General features: G+C 31.2%; 1 protein-coding gene across 1 annotated transcript; it reads left to right on the top strand.

The window, feature by feature from the left end:
• Nucleotides 1-6,259: 6,259 nt before the first annotated feature.
• Nucleotides 6,260-19,602, top strand: LOC134690243 (uncharacterized). Its single transcript, XM_063550223.1, has 7 exons — nt 6,260-6,375; nt 8,897-8,969; nt 9,677-9,742; nt 10,097-10,191; nt 11,762-11,894; nt 14,667-14,902; nt 15,741-19,602. The coding sequence occupies exons 1-7, from the start codon at nt 6,289-6,291 to the stop codon at nt 18,648-18,650; spliced, it is 3,600 nt and encodes a 1,199-aa protein (XP_063406293.1). The 5' UTR covers nt 6,260-6,288; the 3' UTR covers nt 18,651-19,602.
• The last annotated feature ends 4,044 nt before the right edge of the window (nt 19,603-23,646 follow it).

Here is a 23,646-nt window from a genome sequence, read left to right as displayed (position 1 = left end):
TCAGTGTCATGCTTGGCAGATTCACACCAATCATAAACAACTTATTACCTGATTATTTTTCATTGTTCGGGGGAGATTTTTAAACCGTATATTCTTATTATTGCATTGTGTATTTAAAGAAAACAATCAACATCTTAAAGAAAGGCGATTTTAAGGATTGATATTAAAAGGAATTTCACTACTTTGATTTTAAATCTGTTCATAATATCAACTTATCCATCTAGCTGATTATATATCTGCCTATCGATAGAATAATAACTATCTTATAATTTATTATACTATATGCCTAATTTGTCTTTCCAAGCCATTAATTTCTTTTATTCACTTATTTCTTTAACCTTGTAAACAAATATGTCACATAGCTATAATTCACTATGAATGTCAAGTTTTGATTATAAAGAAACATATCTAAATTTTACAATTGAAGGTATGCATATATGTTATTTCTTTATATGCTTTATCATTCAGGTTTATAATTTCGTAATGCTTGGTGTATATAAACCTGCATGCGTGACAGTAATTACTACAAATAATGTATGGCTTATTAAATTCATTGAAGTGTTTGAGCGTTTGATTTTTCATTTGTCAAAGGACAGGCTCCGTTTTAAATTTTCCTTTGAGTTAGGTATTTTTGTTACTTTACTTTTTATAATATCAAAAACATATGAATGTGTACTGAGTCTCCTCTCGTAAAATATGAGCTGGCAAACGATGTTGTATCCAGTAGTAACGAATTGTTTCGAATTAAAAATGGCAGAAAATATAGACATGGCAAGTGTTTCTTTACTGGTAACCTTTGTAAAGAATCTGATATAGAAAACTATATAAATAAACGCAATAACTAAATGATCCAAAACCTGACTTACTGCATATAAGGGAGATGCGGTTCTATTAATTTGTTTAACCTTCAAGTATTGATACCAAGCAGTTGAATAGTACTCACGATCGCTGATTTTAAATAGTCTTATTCAGCAAGCTTGTTGACCAATCTATTGACGCCATTGAGCAATTTCCAGTAATAATATGAAGTGCCTAAAGCTTTTATTTACAAATAGTATCTCCCAGTTTTGGGAGTTGTTAGATAAATTAAAAACAAGGAGATGTGAGATAAATTAAAATAAGGAGATGTGAGATAAATAAAAATAAGGAGATATGGTATAAATGCCAATGAGAGAAATGTCCGCAGAATCTAACTGAAAAGAAAATAGGCAACTTTAGGTCACTCTGTGGATTTCAACAATGAGCAAAATGCACACTGTATGATCATCTATGAAATATTAACCAATCCAAACGAGAAATCCAACAGCCTGATCATGAATTATGACAAAGCTTTTGAATTATCGTTTTTGATAAGACTGTTACTTATATCAATTTTAACATAAAACGTGCGTAAACACAAATGTTATTTTAGGAAAAATATATTAATTTGATCATGTTTACGACGTCTCTATGATATAATAAATGACATTTATTCATTATAGTGACCAGACCTTATTTATTTATTAATAACGCAACACAATTTTCTGGTCCTAAACAATGTATGTGTAACAGGAGGGATGGGTGGCTATGCGTCTCTGTCCTCTCGTGTTGATTGAACGTGTCCGTCTCGTCCGGACAAAGGTTCGTTCCACTGGAACTGAGCTCTGGCAAATGAGACCAAATACAGATGTTCAGATATTTTATTAAATATTCTACATACATTTATACATGATTGATGAAGCCAAAACATTTATTCAATTTAGTTAAGTTCACATTCAAATGAGTGCTTTTTCAACCTCTCTCGGTTTAAATTTTACCCAGTACAAATGTTTCTTTCATAAATCTATTATTTTCATTTAAGAGGGTATAATACCTCCTAAAGAATAGAAAAGTCTCCGATAACATATCCAGTAAGTTGGAAGAAACGTCTACCAAATCATCACAAAATGATTTCATTTAAATATTCACATCGGTATTTTGCTTTTGTGTACACACAGTGATCTTGTTATTTTTTCATCATCCTTTATTCTTGCCATAGAAAATAATTTCAGCATCTCCGTTTCAAATTTTGACATACTTTATTCTTTTAGTGATTTCCTATATATATTGGACGATTCGATTGCCAAAAAAAAGTGTTCAATTCTTGTGAAAAATAGATAGGATCAAGCTTTAAATTATTTTTTTTATAACTGTCAATGAAAAAAAAAACATTAATCAAAAGATTACAATACAAATGTTTTATTTGATAACCAAATTACAACGACTGATGTCCTCACACAAAAATAGTAAAAAGTTAGGTGATTACATGTTAAACGCATATATCTATTCAATCGATAATTTAATGCAAAGTCTACCTCATATCTTCACTTACATCTCGAAAAGTCATGAGAATGAAGATCGACCGAAAACTGAACTTTATGACAAACGGGATAATATTACATTTCCAATAATTGTAAACTTTTATTCATATTTCGGAACAAAGCAGAAGGGAATGCATATTGAGTACATGTCTTCAAGTTGATACGATATTCCAGAGCTTGCGTTTCCTTGTCTAACTGACCATTTTCTTCGGGGAAAACCTCCTCCACACATAGTTGTTTTACACTCGTTCCGATGGTTGATAACGTTTGATTTTGTCAGATTTTTAAAAGAGTCCCCCTTTTTAATTTATTTGGGAGTTTTTGGTATTATTATTACTTTCTTTCCTATTATGAAGCATTGATGAGGGTTGTTGTCGGCTTACTTAAAAGCTATTGATAAAAGTCTTTCTTTCGGAAATTTCAGTCATGGATTTCAGCATGATTTAGTCGACTGTTATGCAATATCTATGTCATAGATGCATGTCTAGGGATATGTCCCGAGACAACTGTATAATCACAATCCGTACTCCTTACCCTCTCATTACCCTTCTCTAACACCAATGAGATTCCCTACTTTTTGGTGGGGTCGTGTTCTTCAGTCTTTTGTTTTCGATGTTGTGTTTCGTTTACTTTTGTTTTGTCTTTTCGCCGTTTATCGTTTTTGTCAATGAATTGTTGGTTTGTTTTCGGCCTTTAACTTCAAATATCCTTTAATTGGATATAGGAAGATGTGGTGTGAGTGCCAATGCGACAACTCTCCATCCAAACAACAATTCAAAAATTAAACCATTATAGGTTAAAGTACGGCCTTCAACACGGAGCCTTGGCTCACACCGAACAACAAGCTATAAAGGGCCCCAAAATAACTAGTGTAAAACCATTCAAACGGGAAAACCAACGGTCTAATCTATATAAACAAAAGTATATTTCGCCTTTCTTTAACAATTTTATCTTCTCAGTTGATGTACTAGTTTTTAGATTGACAGTATTTAAATTATTTTACTTAGAAAAATGGTGTTAAAAACTCTAGCGTCGCCAGTAAAACTTGACAGACACAGATTATATATGAATTGGGTTCTTGCACATATGCAATAATGAGGTTAAGACTTGAATTCGACAATATTTAATATCTTGGAATACCTGGTGGAATTCGGAAGAGTTTTGGTAAAGGTAAAGGATGCTGATCTTTAAAGTAAGGAGATTTGGTATTTATTTATTTTTTTAATTTGCAAAAGATCTGGTGGTATCTGATCGTAAATGCAGATAAATTATAAATGCTATACAGAAAAGATCAAAATCTACAAAGTCAGTTGTTTCATAAAAAGGTGGAACAATATTAAAGTTATTATTATTATTATTCAATAAAGCTGTAGACGCATTAACGTAGCATACCTTCCTTTTGAATGAAATACAAAACGCGTCACATAATCCTATGCGAATTATTAAAGATATAAAACACGTTTTAGAATTCATTATGGTCATATTTCAATTTATCATTCTACATATGAAAGTTAATCGTTTGTGTGTCAAATAGTACAATAAAGTGTACATTCCTATAGTCTTTGAAAAGGTTCAGATCAAAAATTATATCTGGTTTTGTTAAATTTTACTATAACTGATTGCGAAAGTTCAGGTAACACATTCTTATGATTGGGATGGGTGACCTAGTTCAATTAGTAAAAATGTTAAATGAAGTATAAATTTATGAGAATAAGGCGGATTATAGGAACAGTTGTTCTTTAGTGCATGGCGTGCAAATACCCTAAATAGGAAGAAGGATAGTATATATCATGTGTTTTAAAAAAAAATATGAGACAGAATTTCTCAACGGTGAGTGCCCTGGTAAGAAGTTCCTTAAAAATGAAAACAATCTCAAATTATATGATAGTAATGATTGTTTTCCTGACCTCAACTTTTTGTGGGCTTTAATGATCCGGGGATCCTTAAAATTGTTTTTGACATGCAGTTAAGGATATATGTATGAACTGAATCTTATCGACAAGGATAATCATAACTAAAAGTCATAAGAAACCTCAAATAAAAAAAAATAATGCATATGTTTTTTTTATAACTCAATGGATAGTTTTCATTATAAAACTTATGTACATATACTTTTTTCTGAAGAAAATTCTTTAATTTATTAATATTTAGAAGAATTTTACTTTATTTTAATAGCTTCCTTCCAGAAAGCAATCCCCCCCCCCCCCCCCCCCGACATATTTTCCGTATGCAAAGTGACCTCAGTGTGACCCATCTCGTAAAAATCCGGTGATCACAGTACGCATGGATGTCCTTAAAATAAACTATTATCTGAATTTACTTGTTAAACACGTGCTCAATTTCCATGCTTTTTTGTTGATTTTTCGTACACAGAAGACTAAGTTTATGATGTTTGTATGCATTGGTTCAAGAACTCTGGGTGCGGGAATTTCTCGCTACATTGAAGACCTGTTGGCGACCTTCTGCTGTTGTTTTTTACTTGGTCGGGTTGTTGTCTCTTTGACACATTCCCCATTTCCATTCTCAATTTTAATTTTAGATCTGTAAATTTGCTTTCGCAATTTTTTTTTGTTCTGCCCTCGCCGGGATTCGAACCCATGCTACTGAGATATCGTGACACCAAATCGCCTGCACTGTAGCCGTCCCGCTAGACCACACGACCACCTGGGTTTATATATAAAAGATGTGGTATGATTGCCAGAGACAACTCTCCACAACAGACAAAATGACACAGAAATTTCATCTATAGGTCACCGAACGTCTATTACAGCATCATGTTGGGATTTAGGGTGATATGTTGAGGGTCGTTGTTTACCGGTTACGTCTATTACAGCATTCTGTGGTAGGGGTTAGTGATGATTTGTTGAGGGTCTTTGTTTATCAGTTTCATTTATTAAAGCACTTTGTTATAGGGGTTAATGATGATATATTGAGGGTCGTTGTTTACCTATTACAAGATCTGTAGGTGTTGTGAATGATGATATGTTGAGGGTATTTTTTCCCGATTACGTCTATTATAGCATTCTGTGGTAGGGGTTAAGAAACAGAATTCGAAAACGAAGACAATAAGAAAGCGATTACATAAAAAACAAACAATTAGCAATTTAAAACACAACTCCTCGCTAAAAATTCCGGTAGACCTCCTACGGTAACCATTAGTAGTTTTAAAAAGATTTTATTTCATTCAACAAATTAATGTTTGACCTGCATGTATGTGTCATATACCAAATATTAAGCATCCATGTAATTTGCTATTAATTTTGCTCTATGAGATATTTGCAGAAATTCAACTGAGGCATTTTCTTGGCTTAATTTTCTTGGCTTAAAAAATGTAGCACGCTGTATGTTCCTCTTACAACAGCCCTCACAAGGAAGCCCCAAAACCAACATTTTTTTTCAAATAGAAAATAATCAAAATATGTTACGCTTGAGAGCAAAAATTAAATCCAAAAGAATTAAACAAATCTTGTTAACTATTACAAAAGACATATGATAAAACAATATGTCACTGCTATTACCATGCAAAACTATATTTATGATCTGATCACACACACACAAAAAGTAACCAATAAATGATAATTATGGAGATTATTTTTTTCTAAATATCCGCACCATAACAACACCGATGAACACTATGCAGCTCATATGTCTCACATTATCTTTAGAAAGAACTTTCATTGTATAACAGTATTCCGCCTTCATGGTCACAGGCTTCTTTGGTGAGGAAAAATATATATTTTTGTAAAAGGAGCTGAGCTATTATTCATTTTTCAGAATCTCATGTAAATCATAATTTGTCTGTATTTATATCTCAACAAAAACATGTTATTGATTGCCACACTACTATTTCAATTTGTGAATCTTCCAACCAATATAGTCATGGTTCGAGTCCGGTTTTGTTAAACGGGTTTTATCTCTTTTACAAAGGGAGATAACAACCACAACAAATATGGCGGAAGATTTAAAAAGATTCATTTTCGAAGAAAAGGATAATCTTCGACGTTACAAATCCAACATAGATGCAATTATTCGAAAGGTTGTTCAACATATAAGCATTACTATTTTTCAAAGTAACACTATGAATTTTCTTCATGCATGAATGGAACAAGTCCAAATAATAAAGTAGTCTTGAAATTATGTGTCAAAGCTAAAAAGTTTTTAACTGTTCAATACTATACATATCATTAACTTATAAAAAATAAAATTTAAATGTATCTTTTAAGTTACAAAGTATAAGTAAAGTAAGTAAGTAAAACTTTATTTGGATTCGGCATATTGACAAACAATACAAACCTGAGCTTTTCACCGAATATAAAAACATATGCAATAACAAATAAAACAAGGCATGCAGCATGCAATAAGTAATAAAAAGCAGCACCAAAAAAAAACCCTGAATGGATGTTTACATAAATTTGTGAAAACAGACTGCAACCCAACCAAAGAGCAGAAATCAGACAAAGTTCTGCAACAACAGCACAAGGTATCAGGTCCGTTCACGCCCAATATACTTTCACCTCTCACGTTCGCACCCATGGTCCAATCGCATCTCTACACTTTCGCACCCAAGGTCCGTTCGCATCTCTTCATGTTCGCGCCCAATTTTAAATCAAATTCCAGTTGAATAATTGGAAAATCATGATTGTTGTTTTTAATCGCTTTTGTGTAAATACTGAATGTATTTATAGCTTGGTATGAGTAAAAGATTGAAGATTTTAAATGAAAAACACAAAAGATAATTTTTAAGAGCTTGGTCCCTTTGATCTGAAACAATGAAACAATAAAATATAGCAATTTATTATACACTATTATAACCAAAACATGATCAAACATGATAAAAATTTTCAACACACAAAAAAAAACGTAGTCAGAATCTCACTCCATTTTGAAACAAGTCAATGAAACAAAATTATAGCAAAACACTAACCAAAACATGATTCAGAGTTATTCAACACAACATAAAATGTTGACAGAATCCCAAGTACATTATATAACATACTTTATTTAGAAAGATATATTATTATTTTTTAACAATACATTATAAATTGACAACCGATTTACAAAATGTAGTCATTTTGGAGGTAAAATGTTTGACTGAATAACACTTGTAATGACTGAATAACACGTATGACTGAATAACACTTGTAATGACTGAATAACACTTGAAATTTTAATATTAGCACATAATGATGATATTGGTGACAATTAAACATTGATTATTAAATAATAATATATTATCGATGTATTTTATAAGTTAAAAATGATTTACAGAAAGGAAATAAGTTCATAAAGATAACTATTATTTAAAACATGCTAAACAAAAATGTTAAAATAAAAAAAAATTGTGGTGTGTCCAGAAATATCAACTCATTCCAATCGTTACATTTATCTTCTTTTTTTCTGAGGGAGGGGGTTCTGTATGTCATGTATGTGTATTCAAGGTATTGAATATTATCCACCAAAAGGTCTTTAACATACATGTAGCTAGAAAATTCAACACACAGAATGATGGATGCTAACTTCAGCACAAAAATCTGTACCGAGGCTCTGGAGTCTTTTTTAACTGTGTACCAGCTTTAATAACCATGTAATTTATTTGTACATGTAAAATCCTTTATTAAAAAAAAAGAACTGCAGTAAATGCAACTGTCTGCAATAACGCTATATCAAATGTGTTCACACAATACAGTGTACATAGATACATGTACATGTATTACTGGAAAAATAACAAACAAAAAAACTCCATCTGTAATTAGGTGTCAGACACTGTCTATTCAATGTCAAGATCTAGAATATGATCCCTATGAGTCTTTACGTTATGCCAAATTTTACATAAAGCAAACAGACATTATGTATATAAATCATAAATCAGAGTGTTAGTTTTCTTGTTTGAATTGTTTTATATTTGTCATTTCAGTGTCTTTTATAGCTGACAATTTAGTATGGGGTTTGCTCATTGTTGAAGGCCATACAATGAGCTTTAGTTGTTAATTTCTTTGTCATTTGGTCTATTGTGGAGAGTCGACTCATTGGCAATCCTACATCATAACATGTATCCCATCTTACTTTATTTTTTAAGATATATGACTTAAGACAACTCTTCCCCCTTTTTTTTTTTTATCTCAATGAGTTCAACAAAAGCTGTGTAAGAGACCATATAGCAAATTTGAAGTACAAATTTATGATAAAAACACTTTGGTGTATTATAACATAGCACAAGCACAAATGAAACAATGATAAACAGTACCATGCCCATTTTACAAAAAAAATATATATATTATGTCCAATCATCAATGTACATGTACTTACAATGTACATGCATGACATGTGATGCATGTGTTACCAGCTTAAGCATGTTAAATGTTAACTGACAATTGCAATACATGTTTGTTATGTAGCTGGAAAATCGGTGAAGACACCGTTTTCTTCTAAGCCTTTCATGATATTTTTTGAAATTTGATTTGTATAATGTCTGACAGTTAACAAAACATGCAAAAGGGATTGAGGTGTTATGATTATAATGAGGATATTCAAAACTTTTTATATTGTTTATTTTTTAGTATGACAGACACTTTCCGGATGATGCTGAAATAGATTTAACAACTCTGACCAGCAGTAGTTTTAGGGATGAAAGTAAGAAGATAATATATCTATTTCAAATTACATGAACATCATAAAGAATAATCATCTTCAAAAACAAATACATGTAATTTGTTTTTTATCAGTTGTTATACTTTCTGACACCATATAAAGGTATTGGATACAGACAGAAGATCATTATTTCATTTAGCTGTCAAGTTTGTGATATAACTTACTTGGATCAACTTCTAGTAAAATATATTAAAATTGATAACGCCTTAGTCATTCTTACTATTATAATTTACGATACACATCAATATACATTGGTGCAGTGATTAGGATTCGAACCTGGGTTGACACGGTTATTAAGTTCAATGCCACCCATTAATGTACAATTGCCATATTAGAAAACATTCATGGATCAAGGCGCTGATCACAAATTTAACAACAATATAACTTATAAAGATAACAATGATGTTTGCCTTAGCTCGTGGTAAAATATAAGGCATAAAGGGTCAACCAGTGGTAAAATCAGTATAAATTCGAGCCACCATAATTTACTTATTAAATATATACGAAAGAAAAGTGTTTTATTCAAAAACTGCTGACATATGACATGTAAAGTTTACTTAACATCATGAACAGTGAACAAATAAATGCTACATGCCTTAAACAGTACCAAATTTGGTAAAAGCCCTGGTATAATTTTATATTTAATAGTAAATAAATACTGTATGATATTATTTTCTCTTTTATTGCAGGTGTTGTTAAAAAGCTGAAGTCAAAACCATTTGGTCATTCTAAACTGTTCACTACAAAGAAGAAAGGTAAACATTTAAGTATAAACATATAAACAAGCTCTCTTGGATAGAAATACATTAGTATGAAGTACATTGTGATCTGTTTTATTTATTTATACCTCTGTCACCATGACAGACTGTTGTCCTCTGAAACCAATTTTATACAAATTATGAACCAACTGTATACATGAACAACAACTGAACTTCAAGTTTATTCAAAGCATGGTAAATCTTCACATGGGAAGGTAAAAATGAGACAGTTTCAACAATTCTGTAAAGGTGTCCTTATAAAAAGGTTTTATCCTATTATTGAGGAACACAATGGTTGTTCATGATTCATTACATTTAATAAATACCTATATCTAAAATGTATTTTTATAGAACTATCAGAATCTGGAGCTAATGGAAGTTGTACTGCCAAAGATGAATCTGTGTATTCCATGATAACTGATGCTGATTCGAGTTTACAAGAAACGGCAAGTTTCATAAACAGAAATCTATATACTGTAAATTCAGAAATTATTGCATGCATTTATTTTTGTAATTTTTCAAGAATGGACATCATTGTTGCGATATCAGGAAAATCTGAATGTTCAATGAATGTAACAGAAATAAGAATGTGAGTTCTCACTATTGCAATAGTCACCCAGTTATGCATTATTTGCATTAATAAAAACCTTTCAATAATTTCTGAATTTACAGTACCTTTATAACAGGAAAAGTGCATTTTGTTTTTTTATAATTTCTGTAAGATAGTTTTTGGTGCAACTTTTGATTAAAAGGTCTGACCAACCTTTATAGAGATACACTTTAGTCTGTAAGTTTGACATTTTTTACATCTTTGATGGCACAGTATTCGAAAAATGAACAAGTTGTTCTAGAAACTCCTGAAATATCTAGTATTCATTCAACAATGTCAATTGCTTAAAAGATGACAATAATATTTGAAAGACGAAAGATACCAAAGAGACAGTCAAACTCATAAATTGAAAATAAACTGACAACGCCATGGCTAAAAACGAAAAAGACAAACAGACAAACATGATAGATGGGAGTAATGGTAGGAGGTACCTTTGATGCAAGACGACAAAATATACATTTTCTTTTAGACCATAAAAAATCAACTAATTTTTCAAAATTGATGGTAACGATAATTGTCGAGACCTCTGACGAATCATGATAAGGATATTTTGATGAATCACAGTAGAATTTAAACAATTTGACACTAATTATATAATGGTAGCTGAACTGATGATAAAGGGCATTACTAACCTCATGGTAATTTTGTTGTGGATGATCATGATGATGATTTGAAGTTCATACTCTTTATTATGTTAAAAAATTCTTCACCTTTATGAAATCCGTTAAAATTTCTTTTTTGTAATAGTAATATTGAATGATGCTCATGTTGTTATGCTTTGGATAATGATACCCGACACTAGTCCAAATAATTATGACATCTTGAAAGGCTATTATATTTTTTTTCTTTGACGCCTTACATCGATGTAAGGCGTCAAAGAAAAAAAAATATAATAGCCTTTCAAGACGTCATAATTATTTGGACTAACCCGACACATGATTTAAAGCATGGGAAAACAGAAAAAGGGTGTCTGACAGAGCCAAAAAAGTTGCACACACATTGCAACTCATCATTGTCAAGCTGGTGACCAAACATAAAGTCAAGCTGTTTATTTGTACATGAAAAAGTGTGAATGAAATATTTGTTCCATAAATGGAATTAATCACAAAGTGAATGCAATTAAGCCTCCATTTCTTGAGAGGGATATCATAATATCATAAACATTCCTAGAGTGAGGATAAAATAAAATAGCTGTGAGTAAGGGTAATAATTGTGAAAGTTCAAACAAAATGTAATATATATTTTTTATATATGAGAGGTATTGTAATTACCAATGAGAAATGCATGTAATTCTAGTATAAGTTTTGTGAAAATAGAAAATATAACCTGCAGTTGTTTATTGAATTTATTTGTGGCTTCCCGCAATGTAATAGATCTTTATATATAATACAAATTTCTCATTACAGACCATAAACAATTGGAGTCCGTCTGATAGATATTATTCTGATGTGGAAGCAACATTCACCAAAGAAACAATTTCACAATCTTATAAAGCTGAACCTGTGAATGAAGAAGATTCAGAATTCCTAGCATTGAAAAGTTAGTCAAATATATAATTGACAATATTTGATATCTTAAAAAATCCAATGTCAATAGTCCATTTGCCAATTACACTTTTTAAACAAATTACTTCCCTTTGTCAATCGTAGACTGGTTCCATACCGGACAAAATTGGCTAATGAAAAGCATGATGAATTAAAAGTGATGTATCAGGGGTTTACTTATTTTTTCATAAAAAATAATTTGGGATGTCAAAAGTATTTCAGATGAACCACAAATTAATGGAATTAAAAGATTTGAAAACCTTAAAGATTACTGACATTACGCACAGGTAAATTTGCTCGTTCTGCCATTATAAATAAAAATTAATGTCCCTCATAATGGAGACAACTGAAAGAGGGATCTCTAATTTCAAAAATTAGACCACGGTTTTTTAATTTGTTGGTTTACAGATTTTTCCCATAAAAAAGTTGGGTCGGTCGGTCGAAAAAAAATGAAAAAAAAAATATCTTTCAAAACAGAAAAATATGCAAAATAAATATATGCTGTTTGTCATCATTTCTTAACATTAAGTTCGATGAAATATAATGGATCAGTGATCATGATCATCACATGACATCGTTTAATAATTTTCTGTAAAAAAGGGGGGTTGCACGGACAAAGACGAAATTAAATCGTCATTTCACAAACAAGAAAAACAGAGTCGTGTAGCTCTCAATCAATTCCAGAAAACTTGGTGAATAATGATCTTCAAGCACAAAAACTGATAAAGAAAAAAAATGTAAAAAACGTCGTACAAAAATAAGTTTCAACACACGTGTCGAAAAACGTAATAGACTCGTCCACTGAAAAAACGACAATATCGGGTTAATCAGTTGTCATGCAATCCGGTTTTTATCCCAATGATCGATATTTTTTGTTATCTATGAAACAAGAAAATTTCAAATGATTTGTTAATATTCAGTACTTTAATTGATCATGTTGATGTATTCCACCTAACCAAATTTGGACAAATCAATTTCTCTGAGATGATGCATCTTACGGACTGATGACAAATAAGGGAAACAAACTTATTTTGTAATTGGTTTTAAACACAGGTTTCGTTCCGCAAAATTATTTGCGCAAAAGACATTTCAAGGTCAGTTATAACATGTATAATTGATTTGTCTATTTTTAGAAACGTAAATTGGAAGTTTTATTTTTCACAACAGAAAATGTTATCAACTTTGTTAATGATTAATGCATTCATTTCATAATAAAAGAAAATTTTAATCATTTTTCAGGGATAATGCATTTATAAGGGTCGGTGGGAATAAAAAAGCATGAAAAGACAATTTTAATTTTATTCTGAAAATCGGCAAAATCGGGTCGGCAGATCCGTAAACCAACAAATAAAAAAAACGTGGCCTTACGGTAATTGGCAAAATAGCCTATTGAAACCAAATTGATTCCAAAATTTTGGATTGGTTAATTGCACATTCAAGATTTGTTGTTCATAAGTTATGGATGACCTTTTGTCCTTGGGGAAAGAAATCAAATTTAAGATTTCCTTTTAATAATTTTAAGAATACTTTAACAAAATCAGAGATTTTCCAAGTTTTATTGATTTTTTACGTTTGACATTGAGAAACACTCTAAGGTCAAAGTTTTTAGACATCAAAGACTTTTTTCAACCCTACAATGAATTTTATGAAACTTTGCCATGAGCTCTTTTTATTATCATTTGGCAGTATCAAGAGTCAACTTCTCAAACATTCATTTGTTTTTTTGCGGTTTAAATTTTAAAAATAGTTGGGTTTAAAGTTATTTAGAAACCAATATCCTCTTCAAAATGTTAAAGAAGTTTGCAGTTAAAGGAGTAGGGACATTAAGGCCTTGTTTTGGACCTAATGAAATAAAATGTTAGAACTATTTCAAATTGGCACATAATGTTCAGAAATGCATGGAGTCAAGAAATATTAATGAAAAACATAAAGATTTTTATCTGTTGATGTCACAATTACGTCATGATACATTTTATGTACTGTTTTCACAAAAATGAAAAATACAGAATTTATGCAGTTTTCCATCTCTATTTCAATTGTGGAAACATTGTGTGCAGTCAAGAAACAACAAAATAATTTAACAGAACATAACTATTGACATAATCTCACCAAATATAAAGTTGTTTCTTAGTTGTGCACACACTTTTCCAATTTAAAATATACTAAAATCTTGATTTAAAAAACAAGGAAAATCATTTTTTTTTTACAAAATATGCAAATTTAATTGTGAATTATTACCATGGTAAAATCTTCAATTTGAAATGTTTTTATTTTCTGAATACATTGTCACTTAGTCCAGTTTTCAGCAATTTAAGAATATGTATGATATCTTTTTGAATTTAAGTAATATTTGGGCTAAATAAGGGCCTTATTGTCCTTCTTTGTTATATTAAGAAAAGAAAAGAAGGAATCATCTGTGTGATGAAGCCAATTTACATGACAGAATCCATAACTTAGCTACACACTATTTTTGTCATGGTTTTTGCTTAACCACATTCCTGTAAGATATATAAAATAAAATAAATGTTTATTAATAAAATTGTGTTTAGAGAAGTTGTTGAAGATGTTTAGCTACCATTGTAAGATAGTCAACCTTTTTATTTTAATGTTGTTTTTAAGAAAATTTATTGTAAGCAAATTAGAAAACTATAAAATTATGCACCTGCATTGAAATTTTATACAATAGTAAAATTTGAAAATTTTCAGTTTATATAATGCATGTACTATTTCTGAAATAATGCAACATGTTTTGTTTCATTTATATTAGCTAGTTACTATGAGATAATCAGTGAACAGAATGATGAACCTAGTGATGCTGAGACCCTCAGTTCTTACTCTTCTGAGAGTGCTGGCGATATGGAGGATGGGTCAGAGGACGGAGATGACGAGGACAGTCAGACTGACGACAAAGGTCCCCATCCCATCGACATTATGGACCAAGATACCAGCTCTCTGTCATCTACAGAGGAAAATGTTGGGGTTTTGAATAAGAAATATGTTCAGGTGAGTATTTTATTATGGTTTATGTCTAGGAGATATAACTGGACTATCTTGGTTTAACATACTGTCTTCGATTGAATTTTTTGTCGAGCCTGCAACAGTTTTGAGGTAAAAGCAAAATGTAATAATCCCATATTCTTTGTTGGTGGCCTCTGCTTTAAGATGCTGACATATTTTAGACATCAATAACTTTGCTAAACTTTATATCAAATTTTATGAATTTTGGAAGGAAGCTTTTTCATGATCAAAGTATTCACAATGTCACTTCTTGCGATTTATTGTTGTTTTATATAAATAAAAAATATTGTGAAAATCTTACCCCTGTTTTAACAAGTTTTTATTTGAAAATCATAAACTTGTCATCAATTTGATTAATGATTGCATGGGCATTAAGAAAAGGTTGTGTTAATCAGGATAACTGATTTCATGCATATTATCCTTTTAAACTCCATGGTAGTGTTGAGAGTAAAGCGCCAAGATTCTTCAGGTTATGTCATATGCTATGTGATATATTTTAAGTCCCTTTAATGTTTTACTTCTTGTTTGCTGAAATCATATCTTATGCATATTTTCAAAATTCTTAGAAAAAATATTCCTCACAGCTCTCAGAACTTGCTTAGGAGCAAAAACATTCAGTAAACACAGCATAGCATATTAAGGATGACAATATTATCTCAAAATCTGGTGGATATCACAAAAGCAAAGAGAAGAAAAAGTGTTTGAGCTATTTGTTGCACAGTAAAATGCTTAGTTCAATGAAGGCAAAATTATTTTGAAATTTAAATAACAACATTTTCAAAAGATAATAATAATGGTTATTGATTTGTATTTTTATTAACAGTGTAGTGGTTTAAAAAAAGACAGATGTGCAGTTTATGATGAAGTTGATGGATTTTTTCCATGTAAGAATATAGATAAATCTGGTTATACAACAACAACAAGACCTGGACCCAGAGAAATAATCAATACAAGCATTAAAAATCAAAAACCAAAGAACTATGCTTCTGTAGAAACTAGCAAATCAATTAATGCTAGCAGGTCAAATGTTGAGTCTAAAAGATCCCCAACTCAAGGATATAGCAACGTAGATGAAATGTTTAAGCCAAATTTCAATTATAGAAAACCAGAGGACATGAAAGCTAGTACATTGGATTATCAACAAAATGAAAGGATTGAGAAATGGCTGGAAGATATAAATAAAGTGACTGGAAAGAACCAAGTCAAAAGTAATTTTAATTTCATGAGTGGTCATGGATTTCAAAATCCTAACCAAACTTATATTGTCCCAGAAAACAGCAAGGTATTGTACAACTTTCATCCAGAGCAAATCAAGACTCACAAACTACACGTGAATCATAAAGTCAAAACTGGTGTACAAGATCATTCTACAAATGCAATGCTGCATACAAAAAAGTCACCAAATAATAAGAATGAATCATCTGATCTTCTAATAAGCTCAAGAAATGATATTGGAAAATCAACAAAAAGAATTGTTCCACTAACATTAGCCTCAGACGTATCTAACCAAGAAAAAAGATCAAGAGAAAAGGAAAATAGGAATATGAAGAATAAACAAAGGCTTTCTTCAGACAATACTTTAACAGAAGACAGAGACAGTTTGTCAGAGTTGAACAAATTACAACCTTCAAATTCCCAAGTAAATGGATGTGAAAGGCTATTTTCAAGGGCACCTGTTATTACACGATTTGCTTCTCCAGATAGATTATATAAAAAGATGAAAGAAAACAAAGTAGGTATTGCAGCAAAGATAATCATGACTGAGAGTAACGTACAAACTGAAGACAAAACTAAGAATAATCTCCAACCAGTTCAAAGATTTACTCATGAATGGAAGAAACCAACAACAGTCCTGTCTCCTACACAAAGAAAAATAAACGAATGGGAGAATGTAGACTTCATTCTGGAAAATGATGATATGAACACAAAAACGTCTACACTAGTTGAAACCTGTAGATTTTCTAAGGGAAGAAGTAACGTCGCACTCAGTACTCCAGCTATTAAATTCAATGAAGAGAAAGTTCATAAGAAGTCTACAAATGTTAAGGAATTTAGCTTTAAACCCACTTCTTATGTTGAATCACATTGCATTAAGGAAAATGGTATGAAACCTTCAATAACAAATAGAAATTTTAACCAAAACAATTTTTTAGATATGCCATCAAAATCATCATCAAAATTCCACAAACACAACATTGTTACTGAAAGTATGTTTAAGGCAGGTGTAAACAGGAAGGACATTCCAGATTTTAATACTTTAAGACAAAGAGAACAGTGTTATCATGACCAAAAGAACCCAGCAAACTTCCACATACCTGCTTCCTTCCAAATGGCTGCTAGTGAAAAACGGGTTTCTCCTGTAAGGTTACAAAACTTGCACAAGAGAGCAAGAAGGAAGTTTGTCCCTAAAAAAGATACTACCAATCTTATAGAACTACTTTTTCAACCGGAGGAAGATGTAGTAAAACTTTTATCTCCAAAATCATTTCATAGAAAGTTTGATAAACCAGTTGATCCTAAAGTAAAACCAGTTCAGGAAACTCTTACATATCTGTCTACGTGCAGTAGGAACCAGTCCCTTGAATCTAGTCACAAACATCTGCATCAGTCTGGATCCAGACATTGGAATTGGCCTAAGCCCAACACAAACACAACCAAATCTACTTTTGATCAAAGCATTGGACCATATCATGATGAGACAACAATGACAAGAAACAAGCATGAAACTTCACAGCTTAATAGAAATGCATCTCCATATAGTAGTGCAAGAGATTTATCAAGCATAGAATCATATGTTAATACATCTTTCTGCTCTCCTGAATTACATAAGAATCAACAGCATACTTTACAGCTTCAAGATACAAGTAAATCAGTTCCAGCTAAGTTACTTCAAAATTCTAGGAGTTCAGAGCCGTCTTGTTTGTTAATGTCTCCTCTTGAGCAAAGGTTACAGGCCGTCAGCAGGACAAAGATGAAAGCTAAACGAAGTCTGCATATGATTGAGAATCATGAACAACAAGTCTTTATGGAAACAAATGAACAGCAGATAAAGAGATATCACAACAATGAAATTGAGTCGCCCTTAGATCAACATACTCCGAGTAAAAATCGTCCGTACCCCTTCAACTCAAATGAACAATCTCCATCTACAATTTTCTCTCGTCTGCTTCTTAGTACCCCATCACCAGGGGGTCGTAAACGTTTTACAAAATTTAAACTTTCTGATCAACAATCAACTCAGATGGATGACTTATTTAATGTTACAACCAAAAAAGATGAAACTTTTAAAAAGCCGTCTTCCGATTTTAGAAGAACAAAACCTGCCCCAGAAGTAAAATGCATGTTTAATAGACAGTCAAAAACAAATATGACAAGTAGATATGTTTCTAGAGAGAATGATAAAAAACCATTTCTGGCAACATCAAATGTCATTCAAAATGAAGTATGCATATCAACTGAGCAGAACAAACAATCATTAAATACACACTTTAGCAAACCAACAAGAACGCATTTAGATAAAGACAACAGACAAAATGATCAAGAAAGATATGTTATACCTGATTTGTGTAGAGATTCAAATGGAAATAGAAGAAGAGAGTTATTTCAAAGTACACCAATGAAATCAAGAACTAGTAATGTTTTTCATCCGGACAATACAATGTCCACTATTCATGATACCATTTCAGATGATGATTCAGATTGTGAGGTTATGACAATTTCTACCTCGCCATAAACTTTATGATGTTATGACAATATCCACCTCAACCTAAACTTTATTAGCACTTACAATTTGAGAGAATTTGGTGAGATTGTAAACAACAATATAGCACATGCATTTAAGTATATAAAGTTGGTAATAAAAACAAAATTTTCTGTATTTAATTTTCAAGATAAAGCGTATTACATGTAGTATGTTAATGTATGGTAAACTATTTAAAGCCTCAATATGGTTCTATGAATTATTTTTATTTTTTTGTATTTTTGTTTTGTTTGATGGGGTCTAATACTTGTGTGTATGTACTGCCATTAAAATCATGATGCATACAGTTTTCATCTGTTTATCTGTCAGCACATCTTTGATTATATCAGCCTGTCAACTATTTAAATTCTTACGATTAAAATAAATTTCTAGGGATTACAAAAAGTTAAGTTTCATGGTTGAAAGTCTAAACATTTGTGGTCCCTCATTATTATGATTGAAAGATCCAAATTAACATGATGAAGTGATAATTTTAGGGTTAATATTAAAGTTGTTTGATGTGTAGAAGGGAGCTGACGTGAAACTGTTAAAATCATTCAAAAGTATAAAACTTGAAAGTTCCACAGTCAATACACCCAGCCGTACACTATTTCCGATTTATGTAAAAAGTTTCATTGTTAACAGATCTATAAATTTAGATTCTAGTAAAGATTTCACAAAATGTATTTGAAAGGAAAAAATGTTTACTAGTTATGACTTAATTTGTTTACTATGATATAAACATACATTTTTAAGCTAGATTGTTATTAAGTGCAATGTTATGAAATTTGATGATAAAGAATAAGAAGGTGTGAACAATAAAGAATTTATCAAAATGATTGTATGAAATATATTGGTAAATGTTAAAAAGGTTTTGTTTTTTTATTAAATGTAGTGTTGGTACAATACTTTGTAAAAAAGACACCTAGATGTCAAAAGAATAAGCACGAAGTAGTAACTGTTTATTCTGATTGCATGCAATTTATCCAGAAAGATAGAATGTATAGAAGGTGGAGGAAAACTGTTTATTTCGAGGCTGATGGTCCAAGGCAATGTCACAATTTTGTCACTAAAAAAAAATCGTCGTTTTATTTTCTTTTTTTATGCTCCATTTATGGACATTATGTTTTCTGGTCTATGCGTTCATCCCTCTGTCCGTCCGTTCATCCCACTTCAGGTTAAAATTTTGTGTCTAGGTAGTTTTTGATGAAGCTGAAGTCCAATCAACTTGAAACTTAGTACCCATGTTCCTTATGATATGATCTTTCTTATTTTAAAACAAAATTAAACTTTTAACCCCATTTTCATGGTCCACTGAACATAGAAATTAAAAGTGCGAGTTTCAGGTTAAAGTTTTTGGTCAAGGTAGTTTTTGATGAAGCTGAAGTCCAATCAACTTGAAACTTAGTACACATGTTCCTTATGATATGATCTTTTTTATTTTTAAACCAAATTAGACTTTTGACCCCATTTTCATGGTCCACTGAACATAGAAATTAAAAGTGTGAGTTTCAGGTTCAACTTTTTGGTCAAGATAGTTTTCGATGAAGTTAAAGTCCAATCAACTTGAAACTTAGTACACATGTTCCCTTTTAGTTGATCTTTTACTTTTAAGGCCAAATTAGATTTTTTACCCAATTTTACGGTCCATTGAACATGGAAAATGATAATGCGAGTGGGGCATCCATGTACTTAGGACACACTCTTGCTAGACTGAACTTTTATATTTGGTCTTGTCTATAAGGAAAACAATTTTGATAATCACCAACCCAACATATATTTTTGTTGTGTAAGGTTAGAGAAATAAAAATTGTCGATGTTTTCTGCATACGTTATTGTTCTTACTTATTCATTCCCAATTCAAAAGTCATTAGAAACTCAACTAGTGTACAAAAAATGTGTTTGCATCAAAACTCTATTTACATACACAGTATTAACAAAACTTTCCAATGTTAATTACAAATATCTTTTCAGTAAAATAGATTATTTTGTTCAAGCAATATTCAAAACTCATTTTGTTTTGTGTCCTGTTTTATTAACAGTGGTGAATACTTTGAAATCATCCAGAAAGTTTACCATTCATCGTAGGATGATGTAAATGACAACCCATAAGTTTTTTCAAGAAAATATGGTCTTTTATAGCCGACTTTACGGATGGGTTTTTTCTCATTGTTGAAAGCCGCGCGGATGACGAATATTATATTGCTTAGATAACATCAGAGACATGTTTTATGTGAATAGTCGTCTCATTGGCAATCATATCCCATCTCCTTATTGTCGAGCCTGTGACTTAAGTTGCAGAAAGCTCAACAATGTCCAATGTCCTTGACCTCATTTTCATTGTTCTGTGACTTCTTGAAAAAAAAGTTAAGAATTTTTGTAATGTTAAATTCTCTCTTATTTAAAGTAATAGAATAACTATAATTGGCATGGATGTACCTTGCGAGGACCTAATGCTTCAGACAGTTTCACTTGCCTCGACCTCATTTCATGGATCAGTGAACAAGGATTAGTTTGTGTGGTTTTAGTCCATATCTCAGATACTATAAGCAATAGGCCTAGTATACTCGGTGTATGGAAGAACTGTAAGGTGTACAAGTCCAACTGGCAGATGTCATCTGACCTTGACATCATTTTCAAGGTTCAGGGGTTATAGTTAAGTTTTTGTGTTTTGGTCTGTTTTTCTTATACTGTATGCAATAGATCTACTATATTTGGTGTATGGAATAATTGTAAGGTGTAAATGGGTAGCTGACAGGTGTCATCTGACCTTGACCTCATTTTCATTGTTCCGTGGTCACAGTTAAGTTTTTGAGTTTTGGTCTTATTTTCTAATACTATATGCAATAGGTCAACCACATTTGGTGCATAGAAATATTTTAAGATCTATGTGTCAGTCGTGCAGATTTGACCTTGACCTCATTTTCACGGTTCATTGCTCAGTGTTAAGTTGTGTGTTTTTGTGCTGTTTTTCTTAAACTTTAAGCAATAGGCCAACCATGTGCACTCTTGTTTTATATAAAAGTAATCTAAATCGTAAATAACTTTGAAGCAATGATTTACACCGTTGTGAAAACAAATAGACGAGCAACGATTTTAGGCAAAATATAAGCTCAATGGAGCTCCCTGCATGATACGCAGAAATTTTCACACTTATCCGTACGCCCACCAATACAACCAGGGCCTGTTAAAAGCATGACAAGCCAATAGAATCTTTTCCAAATTTTTCATAAAAAAACGTTGAACCTGTGACTGCCAGGGCTTATCGTGAACACTAAAACAGTTTAAACATAACAATTGATGTCCGTCGTTTGTCTCATACTTACTAGCTTTTTCTAAATTGATGATATCGCTGGATAGAAAAATAATGTGATTTAAATGAATTGTCAAAAGTTAGTTAAGTTTGAATTAATAACTTGATTATTGACATGTCTAGCGTAGCATGATAGTAACCAAGAAAGTAGTCGATATTTTCAATTTATACAGTTCCCTTGCTGCATGTTATGAAAAAGCATGCTGTATTTATTTTATGTTTTAATTAAGTCACGTTAAATACGCATTCAAGACATGAAAAAGCGATTCGGGTTTCTTTAAGCAATTATATGTCAATGCATTAGCATGAAACATGTATATATATTATCTCTTTTGCTGCCCCTCCATCCATTTACCTCATTTGTCTTTATACCTAACTGGAACATTGGCAGATCTGATAAACGTACACGCTGGAATTACGGGGCGCCGAATGGGACTCAATTTTGTACGGACAAAAGTGACTTTTGTTCAACAAAAATGACAAAATTGACTTTTGTCTCAACAAAATTGACAAAATTGACTTTTGTCTCAACAAAATTGACAAAATTGACTTTTGTGAGACAAAATTGACCAATGTGAGACAAAATTGACCAATGTGCGACAAAATTGACTTTTGTCTCAACAAAATTGACTTTTGTCTCAACAAAATTGAATTTTGTCTCAACAAAATTGACAAAATTGAATTTTGTCTCAACAAAATTGATTTTTGTCTCACGAAAGTCAATTTTGTCTCACGAAAGTCAATTTTGTCTCATAAAAGTCAATTTTGTTGTTACAAAATTGAATTTTGTCGTCACAAAAATGAATTTTGTCGTCACAAAATTGACTTTTGTCTCAACAAAATTGACAAAATTGACTTTTGTCTCAACAAAATTAACAAAATTGACTTATGTCTCAACAAAATTGACAAAATTGATTTTTGTCTCAACAAAATTGACAAAATTGACTTTTGTCTCAACAAAATTAACAAAATTGACTTATGTCTCAACAAAATTGACAAAATTGATTTTTGTCTCAACAAAATTGACAAAATTGACTTTTGTCTCAACAAAATTAACAAAATTGACTTTTGTCTCAACAAAATTGACAAAATTGATTTTTGTCTCAACAAAATTGACAAAATTCACTTTTGTCTCAACAAAATTAACAAAATTGACTTTTGTCTCAACAAAATTGACAAAATTGATTTTTGTCTCAACAAAATTGACAAAATTCACTTTTGTCTCATCAAAATTAACAAAATTGACAAAATTGAATTTTGTCTCACAAAAGTTAATTTTGTCTAACAAAATTGAATCTTACCTCACACAATTGACTTTTGTGATTTAATTTCCATATCAGGTAACAAAAGTCAATTTTGTATGCAAATATGTTTATATTTGCATACCTTTTAGACAAAATTGACTTTTGTCATGACAAATATGAATTTTGTCTACAAAATTGAATTTTGTAATGACAAAAATGAATTTTGTCTACACAAATGAATTTTGTCATCACAAAATTGAAGTTCTCACAAAACAAGTCTGTAGCACATAGTTTTGTAAGACAAAAATGATTTTGTTATGACAAAATTGAATTTTGTACAAAACCATAAGAGTCCCATTCGGCGCCCCGTAGGAATCTGCATATTTGTCTTATGGTAGTTGCTTAAAATGCAACTAATTGCTATCATTGTAGT

Source organism: Mytilus trossulus, chromosome 1 (assembly GCF_036588685.1).
Source record: "Mytilus trossulus isolate FHL-02 chromosome 1, PNRI_Mtr1.1.1.hap1, whole genome shotgun sequence".
In the NCBI taxonomy this organism is placed as follows: Eukaryota; Metazoa; Mollusca; class Bivalvia; order Mytilida; family Mytilidae; genus Mytilus; species Mytilus trossulus.
This window is presented reverse-complemented; position numbering and strand designations above follow the sequence as displayed.